Below are 10998 nucleotides of genomic sequence, written 5' to 3' on the forward strand. Positions count from 1 at the left end.
TTCCCCGAGAGGGCGTGTCTGGGTAAATCCATCATTCCAATTGTTCATTGTTACCGGATTCAGCCGATATTTCCGAACGTTAACTCATATCTGTCTCAGTGGGACGCGTTTTCGACCGGCGGACCTCGGGGCCGAAGCCCCGTCGTGACAGACGACAGGAGAGTATCGGCTTCCGAAGGGTCGGAGGGTCACCGCCACTGTTTCCATCACGGAGGATTAGTCGCGAAATGGGAAAATCCGGCCCGGACGTGTTGCGGGAAACAGCCTGATCCCACACCTGCCCTCGGACTACCGTAATAACGGCCCGACGAGGCGCACGTCCATTTCCGTTTCTATGCGTGTTACGGGCCACAAGGATCAGTGCGGGACCGGCGGTGAGTAAAGTCCAATCCGGTCGTTGGGCGGCCCTGCTGCCGTCGCTCCAGCCAACATTATTCTAATGACCGCGCCGGGTCCGCACCCGTTCTCCTTTCCGTCCACAGGCCTCGTCCTAGAACCACACGCTAAATCTCTATACGTAGCAGAGAACGTCCCAGGACACTGGGTGCAGGACGGGACAATCTACATACAGGGCATACCTTAATGTCCTAGGGTCCGTGTTGTTGGGTGGTAGTAGCCTAGCGGGTAACACACTTGCCTATGAACCAGAAGGCCCAGGTTCAAACCCAACTTACTACCATCGTGTCCCTGAGCAAGACACTTAACCTTGAGTGTCTCCAGGGGGGGACTGTCCCTGTAACTACTGATTGTAAGTCGCTCTGGATATGGGCGTCTGGTAAATGCTGTAAATGTTATGTCCAGCGTATGGGATCCATTCCCAGAACCGGTCTTACTGGACGACTCTGGTTCCCCACCGCGGGTTTTTCTCTCTCTCTCTCTCTCTCTCCTGTCCTGCATGCACAACGCTCCGAGTGAAACATTACACCTCCGGCTTGCGCAACCTTCAGCACTAGATGCCGACGGCCCACCTGAACCAACAGACAAGATGTTCCGGAGAAGAAGCCCCCGCCCACCTGAGAGCTCGGACACGGACGCCTGCTGCTGCACGACGGTACGTTGCGGGTCGGATTCCCTCCCCGAGGCGATGAACCGAGTGCACTCTGCCCTCTGGAACTGAAAGACACCAAGACCCAAGGGGCCGGGCCGTCCCACTCGAATTCCTCTTTATTCAAGAGTGAAGGGAAAGAAGGCAGGAGTTCCTGGAGATTCCAGAATTTTCCGATTTACATTTTACATTTAATGCATTTGGCAGACGCCCTGATCCAGAGCGACTTACAACGTGCTTCCATGTTTCAATCGATGAAGTGATCAGTTCTGGTTCACTAGGACCCCCAACTATGAATACAATCTTTTTATTCACTCTGTTCTAGTTTCTATACAGAAGTCAGACAAGAAGAAGGTTACAAGTTCGTCTAAATATTCTCTAAAGAGGAAGGTCTTGATGTATTTTTTGTGCAGCCCCTCCTGATTAATTACACAGGGCTAGAAGGGAAGTGGAAATTCCCGATTCGTATCCCAGCAATCCCTGCTGCCTGCTCAACCACTCTGGACTCGCTGCACAAAATCTCTGCGCTTTTTTTAATCTTATACATTGACTTTCACTCATTTGCACACCTTCACCCCACCTGTTACACATATTTTATGTAAAGGCATAAAAGTGTAATATTTGCAATATTTGCATATTGGATCATTGTTTACTTGCAATATTTGTAATACTGTGGTCTGTACAGTCGCATTTCAATGCACATCATACCATGTATGACTGTGTGTGTGACAAATAAAATTAGAATTTTGATTTGAATTTGCTTGGACTGGTCACTCAGAAGACAAACTGCATGCAATCCGGGGTGCTCTGCACATCTGTCTTCACATCTGCCCGAGGACAGGGACTGGGAACAGGGGGTTTACGGAACAGGGACAGCTGGGCAACGTCTAGCAGATTAAAAAGTTGACCCTGAGATGCTCGCTGACGGGTGGGTAGTGGCCTAGCGGGTAACACACTCTCCTAAGTACCAGAAGACCCAGGTTCAAATCCCACTTACTACCATCGTGTCCCTGAGCAGGACACTTAACCCTGAGTGTCTCCAGGGGGAAGACTGTCCCTGTCCCTCTGGATAAGGGCGTCTGGAAAATTGTGTAAATGTAAATGAAATTAATGTCCGTTCTTCAGTCCGTGAGCAGGAATGTTACCTACTTTACGCTACTTCACCATTTTTAAGACGCGAGTGTGACGCGTCAAAGTGGCAAATTACCAAAGTCCTCACCAAACAGGAAGTAACACACCTGCAGCCCCAACCCAGCTCCTGCCGGGTAACTAACAAAACAACGTCTTCGTAGTAATATACCGAGCGGCATGTGGCGTGGTCACACCCTGTATGAAGGGCGTAGAGAAAGGGCTCCTCCTTGAGCGAGGCGCGTGGTTTATTAAATCGGACTCGGAGATGAGCGTCTTACGGGACGCCGGCGGTTCACTCGTCTGGGATCTGAGGCGCTGCGCTGCCATAGTTGGGATGCGGCGGCAGTTGCATAATCCTGCAGATCGGCGCGCCCCAATCCTAATGACGGGACCCCGAACGCGCCAACGCGTTAATGCGGCCGTTAATTAAGCCCGTTTCTAATCGGGCCTCCTGATGAATTACTGGGGGCTCGATGGGAAGGAGGGCGGTCCTGCTGACACCTGACTCGTATCCCAGCAATCACTGCTGCCTGCTCGGCCGGGCTGATGGTAACTCAGGAGACGAACTGCTGCCAGGAGGGAAGTTCGATGCCAAGCAGTCTGGGGTGCTCAGCACATCCGTATTCACTTCGGCGGCCTCATCAACTTTACACCCTTCAAAAGCACATTAATGAACACGGTCCTGGGGGCCTCAAGCTGGGAAAGGGTCCCTGGGTGCAGTGTCGTGTCGCGCCGTTTCGTGGGGTGGTGTGCCATGTCATGGGGTGCCGTGTCGTGTCCCCAGGTGCAGTGTCGTGTCGTGGGGCAGCATGTCGTGTCATGGGCCCCGTGTTGTGTAGTGGGGTGCCGTATCATGTCATGGGCCCCGTTTCGTATCGTGAGGTGCCGTATCGTGTCCCCGTGTGCCGTGTCGTGGGGCAGCGTGTCGTGTCGTTTCCCCGGGTGCAGTGTCGTGGGCCCCGTTTCGTATCGTGGGGCGCCGTGTTGTGTAGTGGGGTGCCGTATCGTGTCGTGGGCCCCGTTTCGTATCGTGGGGCGCCGTGTTGTGTAGCGGGGTGCCGTATCGTGTCGTGGGCCCCGTTTCGTATCGTGAGGTGCCGTATCGTGTCCCCGTGTGCCGTGTCGTGGGGCAGCGTGTCGTGTCGTTTCCCCGGGTGCAGTGTCGTGGGCCCCGTTTCGTATCGTGTCCCCATGTGCAGTGTCGTGTCGTGGGACCCCTTGTCGTGTCGCGTCGTGGGGCGCCGGGAAGGGACGCCGCTCACCTTTTTCACAGGTTTGTGTGCGGGGACCGTGTTGAAGGCGGACAGCTCCCCCATAGTCACGTCGCTGTTCTTGCTCACGGTCATCGCGGAGTACTTCTCCGCCACGTTCTCGCTCTCCTTCGCCTCCTTGCTGGCCTGCTTCACCTCCAACTTGGAGTCCCCGGCGGAGTCGGACATGGCGATTCGTGCGGACTCGGCCCTGCTTCCTGGTTCTCCGCGCTAGCCGGCGTGGTGAAGCCGCGATGCTGCGTGACGCGTGGGGCGGCTCTTATGCGGGCCCGTGAGCCGCTGTCATGCTGGGAATAATCTCGAGTGGACTGGATGCGGGTCCGCTTAGCGCCGTGTGTAGAATTCGGTGTGGCGGCGGGGAGATCGACGACTCGCCACCGTCTTCCGCGTTGGGTCACGTGTTCCACACTCAGCATCTGATTGGCTTACTCTGCATAGCTGGGTATTGAACGAATGAACCATAAGAATAAAATAAAATAAGTCTACTTTACCTACATTCTATATTCAACAATTTTCCGAGTAGATGTAAATTAAACATTTCACACAAGCTTCATTAAGAACTGGGGATCATAACGGGCCATTCTTATTCTGAAGGCAAAATTAAACACCGCTAGCAGGCAAAAGATGACTGAAAATATCACCCAAAAGAATTGTTTAATTTAATAAACGATTACGTGTTTTTTTTTTTTTTTTTTCTGTAAGATAGCTGAATCCAATGATGATGTGATGATTTTTTTTTTTTAAACATTAGAACGCAGCAACAACGTGAATTTGTCCGCATGGCCGCACAACAGCCGAGTGTGAATGAAGAGTCGTCGGTCTCGGCAAGAGCGCAGAGACCGCAGCGGTTTACTTCGCCCGGGAAGGCAAAATAAAAGTCCACGTCGCAAAAGATTCAAACCCAGGATCACTGCAAGGTATTCAAAAAACCAAGCGTTTCAATGAAACATACGCTAATTTCCAGAGGTCGCTGTTGAATGATGCACGTACATTTTTTAAAGTACATTTTGAGAACGGTCTTTCGTCTGGGTTGTCCAATTCTAACTTGCACAAAAAAAAAAAAAAAGAACACACGTAAACAATGCAATGAGAGCAGATTGACATTTTATTGATCATATTTCACAATATGACGTCTACAGCAACTCGAACACTGTGAATGCAACGTAAGAGTCACGTCATTTGTTCATTTACATCACATCACGGTCTCATGCAACATACAAGATACATACAAAAAAACTGCTAGCCCTTGATTATTACTACTTTTGAAAAAAAATATTTTTCATAATATTGTAAAAAGAGGACTTTCTCTAAAATTAAGAAATTCAAATGTTGCAATGACTGCACAAGTGCTACTCTAGTTCTTTGTCTAAACTAGATGGTTTAGAAATCCTTACAAAATACAAAACTGCCAGTTTAATAAAGAGTGTTTCAGTCAGGACCAACAGATGGCCGCCATTCGCTGAAAAGCGAAACCCCAAATATCTGCCTGTTAAAAGCTTCCAAAATGGCAGTGCGGTGCCCGTCGATGAACGGCGGCTGCGACATCAACGCGGTTTTACGACAGAAATGTAACGTCATTACTTCCCTCGTAGGAAGAAAACAAACAAAAAAAAACAACAACATGCAAACAGCAGATCATAAATAATTGTTCCTAGTAAAACGGAAGGTTTCACGTTCACGATGACCTCACTGGTTGGCACAGTACTGTTCATGTGACACTGAGTCAGCTTGCACACTCGCTCTCTCTCACACTCACACACACTCAACAGGCATCTCTGGATTACGACACACGGATCATCTGCCCAACCGCCTCCTCTCCAACCTGGCCTGACTCTGTCTGGACCTGTTGGGAGGAGATCAGATGGACCATTAACCCACGAAAACCCTCATTAGCCCAGAGATCATCGTTTACATAAAAATGAGACATGTAAAAAAAAAAAAAAAAAAGAAATACATGTACAGTTTGAACGAACGCAGTCAAGTTGTTTGCCAATAACATGCGCAAATGTGTCCAGTTCAGTGCAGCAGTGGAGTTGAAAAAATAAATCGGGGGGAATTTATCGTTTATCGGACATATTTTGTTCTGATGACAGTGTACATGGTGGGAGACCAACCGTGTGCCATTTTTTTCCCGTTGTTTTAGCAAAATCCTAATTAATATATTCTACTGTCCTAAAACGACATGCATGGTGTGAACATTACGTGCCAAAGCAGTCCTGTTTCGAGTTTTCACTCAAATACTGGTGTGTGGCCTACTGTCACGGCTACAGTAGACAATCTGATTCCTCTGCAATACGATTGACGACATTAATGGCGGCGACGTGCACTTTAGCCTACCTGCCTCGATGTCTCTGGTAACATTACCGTAAACTTGACTCCAAGCATAATGGTGGGCTTATTAAAAAAAAAAAAAAAAAAAAGTGTGACCTGATATTTCTGACTCTTGACTTGCCTGAAATGTTAAACTTTTTTTATTTCCTTCCTTCGTTTGTGGCGCCGCCTGGATGGATTTTCCGATATTACCTGCCGTCACCTGCTTTGCAGCTTATCGAGGTATATTTGGTGCATGCCCTCTTGTTTACACTCAATAGACCTGTGCATTCACTGATAAAATAATACAACGGACGGAACGGTGGGATGTTCGTTTTGGTACCCGCCCCCCCTCGCCTCGAGCACTGCTTTTGGAACTGGAGCAGATTAACCCATCAGCCAAGGCCCCCGTGCTGACCTGCAAGGTCATCTCTGTCTCCTTGGGCGAGAAGAAGCGTCCACCATCACCACGCTTCCGCTGCATGGCGTGCCGATGGCGAGACTCGTGCAGGTATTTCTGATTGAATGAAAGAGATTGTACGTTACGTAACTATTACATGGGTATATTACAGGATCACACCAGAAACTGCTCTGTAAGTGAGAGACTCTACTGGGGGTTTGGGGGATTTTAGTTTAGTACAAGCAGTTCCACAGCGCTACCTAGTGGTCAAAACAGAAATATCTTCATCAGGAATTAGTTCCATACAAACTTACTTCATATGTTTAAAATGAGACTTTTAAACACACACACACACACACACACACACACACACACACACACACACACACACACACACACACACACACACACACACACACACACACCCTCCGCTCCTTGGGGATCTTGCCCTCGGTCTCCAGTTTGGCCCGTGCCTGTCGTCTTTTCAGGATGCGGTGGTACTGCTTTGCGTTGACGTAGAGAGGCTCCTCCTCCAGCAACTCCGCCCCTGGGAGGGGCACGCGCTGCATGGCAGGTACGGAACCGCCGCCCGGCACCATCTGGAAGCAGGTAAGTATGTGATCAACTAAACAAATGCAATGATAAGGGAATCCTATTTATCTGCCACCATCAGGTGTCTCTGCCAGATATTCATCTCAGCCAGGTCTTACCATCACCATCCCCCCGGTATTGACCATGTTCCCGGACACCGGCAGCGTGACGGTCACCGTCCCCTGGCCGCTGTTGGTGGTGCTGGTGTTCCCCCCGGCCTGGATGATCTGCGCTCCAGCAAGGCTGGCAGCCGGGATGGTGATCATTCCTGAGGGGAGGAGCAGAGCGTGGCCAGTTGAACGGCATACATCGGACAATAAATAATCATTAATAAATAATCACTGTTACAACTCAGATCAGGATAAAAGTGCATGGACTGGACTGGACGTTTATACCTTGCTGTAAGATGGTACCGTCAGCGTTCACCGGCTGGTAGACAATAGTCTGGCCGTCTGCTGCTTGAGCCACCTGTTGCCCCTGTACGGCGATCTGCTGCTGACCCTGAAACGCACGACGGGCAAATATAAACACGCGCACGCCCAACGCACACGGGCGGTCGAGTACACGCGCGTCGAACCTGGTTCTGTCCGGCCGTGACGGCAGTCTGTGGCTGCTGTATGATGATCTGCTGCGTCTGTCCTGCCTGACCCTGGACCTGCAGGGTCTGGCCACCCAGCTGGATCTGACCTGGCTGCACCAGCTGAATCTGAGCCGAGACAGAGGCTGGTAAGTTGTCCGTGGCCGGGCCACCTTCATGCTGTACATGCATTTTACTTACATCTAAAACAGCGGTCATTCTAAAAATAGTGACATTTGGCCGCTCAGAAGATTTGTTAAAATCACATTGTACTTCTTAGTTTTGGCACAAGGTGGCGCTATTGGGAGGGTTAATAGCGAATCAGGTGTGTAGGAAGCCCATAATGTGATGAATATTTAAACATCTCTAAAACAGTCCGGACGCCCCTCACTTGGGGTTAGGTAACACCAAGTGAGTAACATTAGCATATAATTAAACATGCAGTTATTTAGCTGGTAAAAAAGTGAAGTAGAAGTGAAGTGATTGATACACAGCAGCACAGCACAGGGTGCACACTGTCACCCTTAGTGAGCAGTGGGCGGCCATGACAGGCACCCAGGGAGCAGTGTGTGGGGACGGTGATCTGCTCAGTGGCAACTTTGCGGCTCGGGATTCGAACCGGCAACCTTCTGATTACGGGGTCGCTTCCTTAACCGCTAGGCCACCCCTGCCATGCTATTAGTGCAAGATTTATGTGAATTGTGTGATTTTATGGATGACACTATGAAACCAAGCACGTGAGCCAGTATTCCTCACCTCTGGTGGGTGGCATTCACACATTTCTCTACATGTTTGGACACCCCTGATCAAGAAGATCAACTAACACAAAGTACACAAGGCTCCAGAGCGTAGCCTTCTCAGCCCCTCCAAGACCTCACAATAAACTTTTGTGATTGATTCGATCTGTAAGGCCTGAATTTGTGGCATGAAAAGTTGCGGCAAAAGGGTTGTTTTTCTGGGGGAGGTTGCTTTGTGCAACATGCTCTGACAGTGCTCACCTGCTGAAGCCCCTGCCCGCCGGACACGGGCACCTGCATGATGGTCTGGCCCTGAGTGCCCGGCATGGCCTGGACCATGATGGGTTGTCCAGAGGAGGTGATGAGCTGCCCCCCACTCACCTGAACCATCAGGGGCTGTCCCTGCACCTGCGAGGGGGACAATGTAGAGGTCATGAGTCCACAGGACACTTCGCTTTAACCCAGCCGAGCGACGTCAACATGGACCATGCAGGGAGAGAGCCACTCGTGAAGTGACAAAAACAAGCCAACGATCTCAAAGAAAATCGTTATCCGGATGGACAAAAATGAACAAATGAACTGATGTATTAAAAAAACACAGATGCTCCTGAGCAGAAATCTCCAGGCATTCAGAAAGATCTTTTCTTGTAAGGACACCATTTTCTCCTGGTCTGACACATGCATCAGTGAGAAATACTGACACGTACATGATGTGCTTCAAGAGGACTGCGTGACATGCAAACAGCAACTGAAAACTGCAGCGACATGGCAGCACGTTCAGAGCAGCGTGGTCACGAGACAGGTGACTGGCCCAGATACCCCACCACTACCTGGAGCGTCTGGACCTGCTGCCCCGTAGCCGGGGCTACCTGGGGCTCAGCCTGCAGCTGGACTGTAGCCACAGCGCCCTGGGCCAAAAATAACACACTGTTACTGGGGTACGGACAAGACACACGCTTAAAGGTCCCATGACATGAAAATTTCACCATGTGAGATTATTTAACATTACCACGAGTTCCCTAGCCTGTTCTGTCCTGCAGTGGCAAAAAAATGGCAATAAGTGTATATTAAAAAAAAAAAAAAAAAAAAAAAGCAGCTCAGACGGTCGGATCTGCAATTTGTCCCCTTATGATGTCATAAGGGGAAAGGTTACCTCCTGTTTCTCATGCTTTTTCCGCCCAGAGAATTTCCCGCCGCTCCCCTAAAACATTATCCCCACCGACCGCCATGGCATCCAAACGTGCAAAGCACTGCAGTTGCTGGGCGATTGAATGTAAAAATTTGTTGTTTTTTTTTCTGGATAAACAGCGACACGACTTCCTGTCTGCGCCAAACATTGTGGTTGGTGAACGGTGTTGATGACCTGGGTCCTGGGAAATCTCACTGTGGGACTGGATCAAAGAGGCTCTAATTCTGCACCAAGACTTCAGATACAGTATTGGGGGACCAATATAAAAGCAAAAAAAAAATATAAAAAATTGTCAGGGGACCTTTAAACAGAGTAGTCCTGAGCTATTACAATTAATGTTAGCAATAATAACAACAATAATAAAATTGTGCTACAAAACGAGCCCGGAGCCCTGCACCCCACTCACCTGCTGCTGTAACTGCCCACTGGCGGCCTGCACCACAATCTGCTCGCCGGTGCTGGTGGTGGCGGTCGTGTACTGCTCCATGGCCTCGACCTGCACGCAAATCCCGTCCCTGTACATTTACATGTGCGTTTACATGAAGAAAGGACCGTCACGTCGGCTCTGCCACTGGAAGGGGGCGATTATCGGGGTGGGACAGAATAACTGATACCGGATTACACCATGATGGGTGGTAGTGGCCTAGTGGGGGTAACACACTCGCCTATGAACCAGAAGACCCAGGTTCCAATCCCACTTACTACCATTGAGTCCCTGAGAAGGACACTTAACCCTGAGTGTCTCCAGGGGGGGACTGTCCCTGTCACTACTGATTGTAAGTCGCTCTGGATAAGGGCGTCTGGTAAATGCTGTAAATGTAAATTATGGTTCGTTTCGTGATCCATTACTTAAAATGGCTTTACACTGAAGGCGTTGTCCCCTGCTCCATAGCAGAGAACAACAAAGGGAGAAAATGGACATCGGCGATGTTCTATCTGTTACCTAAAGCTTAAAATGATCTTTAAAAACACATCTTACACCGCAGCACCAGAATCTTTATCGTCTTATCGAATTGAAACAGCTACGATCATTTGATTCATTTCTAACGCCAACTAATCCGGTTTATGGGACTCTGGCGGGGTTTTAGTGGTATAAACGCCCGAGTGTTTATGCCCCGAAGACGGCGAGCGGGAACGCCGCGAACCCGCGCTCCTCTTGCCGCCTCGAAGCCGCGCAAAGTGACCCAGGACACCGCGACTGAGGGGATGGAGCGGGGGTACAAGCCGCGACGACCGCGGGTCAGTAAGACACGATGGGCCGCGGGGCTAATTTAGCCGCGGCTGACCTCCGGCCCGTCAGGGACCGGGGAGCTTCTGGCAGCGCCCGGGACGCCAATAAAGCCGCCGGCCGGCGTTAGCGTCGCGTTTTTTAAGCGTTACTCTTTTGGTTGGCCAGTGACACGCCAATCCCCCACCGCCGGATCCCAGCCCCTGGAAGCCGGCAGGCCGCTCACCGTCTCGCCGGCGCCGGTGTCCCTCTGATTGGTTCCGCCGCGCCGCCCGAGCCCAATCACGGCGCTCCCGAGGCGAGCACAAAATGGCGCCGCCGGACAACCGCCAACAAACACAAGAGGGAGGATTCCGTGACCCCGCCCCCTGGCCCGTACGCCCCTCCCCGCCGGGACGAGTCGCCCCGCCCCCGAACCTGCAGGCCTCAATAAATTCCACATAATTATAAAGGAACGAGTGCGGAAAAAACACTTTTTATTTGAAGCAATGTAAAAAAAAAAAATGTATATGTATATAT

The 10998-nt window shown here is 50.4% G+C and overlaps 2 protein-coding genes across 7 annotated transcripts in view; both read right to left on the bottom strand.

Moving 5' to 3' along the window:
* The window catches only part of LOC114800740 (S-adenosylhomocysteine hydrolase-like protein 1), a 19582-nt gene extending 15743 nt beyond the window's left edge, over positions 1-3839 (bottom strand). Inside the window, exon 1 of the mRNA XM_028998472.1 lies at positions 3439-3839. Within this exon, the coding sequence (XP_028854305.1) occupies positions 3439-3615 (177 nt within the window). The 5' untranslated portion in view covers positions 3616-3839. The remainder of the gene's footprint in view (positions 1-3438) is intronic.
* Positions 3840-4534: 695 nt separating this feature from the next.
* nfya (nuclear transcription factor Y, alpha) lies at positions 4535-10807 on the bottom strand. 6 transcript variants are annotated; one of them, XM_028998256.1, is made up of 9 exons: positions 9658-10685; positions 8890-8970; positions 8324-8470; positions 7326-7454; positions 7144-7249; positions 6868-7016; positions 6583-6756; positions 6176-6274; positions 4535-5290 (listed from the first exon to the last, which is right to left on the bottom strand). In XM_028998256.1, exons 1-9 carry the CDS (start codon positions 9772-9774, stop codon positions 5228-5230), a joined length of 1065 nt encoding a protein of 354 aa, XP_028854089.1. In that variant the 5' UTR covers positions 9775-10685; the 3' UTR covers positions 4535-5227. The 6 variants fall into 6 exon arrangements, with proteins under 6 accessions (XP_028854089.1, XP_028854087.1, XP_028854086.1 ...); XM_028998255.1 differs by lacking the exon at positions 4535-5290 and adding an exon at positions 10706-10807 and having other exon boundaries at positions 5406-6274; positions 9658-9747; XM_028998254.1 differs by lacking the exon at positions 4535-5290 and having other exon boundaries at positions 5405-6274; positions 8893-8970; positions 9658-10687.
* Between the last annotated feature and the right edge of the window lie 191 nt (positions 10808-10998).

This window comes from Denticeps clupeoides, chromosome 12 (genome assembly GCF_900700375.1).
Source record: "Denticeps clupeoides chromosome 12, fDenClu1.1, whole genome shotgun sequence".
NCBI classification, from domain to species: domain Eukaryota; kingdom Metazoa; phylum Chordata; class Actinopteri; order Clupeiformes; family Denticipitidae; genus Denticeps; species Denticeps clupeoides.

Excerpts from the sequence above, each read along its gene's own strand:
- nfya (XM_028998253.1), bottom strand. The coding sequence starts at position 9,774 with ATGTACAGGGACGGGATTTGCGTGCAGGTCGAGGCCATGGAGCAGTAC. Across the intron at positions 7,017-7,143 it reads CGGTACCATCTTACAGCAAG|GAATGATCACCATCCCGGCT; the intron begins GTATAAACGTCC and ends TCCTCCCCTCAG. Across the intron at positions 6,275-6,582 it reads AGATCCCCAAGGAGCGGAGG|AAATACCTGCACGAGTCTCG; the intron begins GTGTGTGTGTGT and ends TCATTCAATCAG.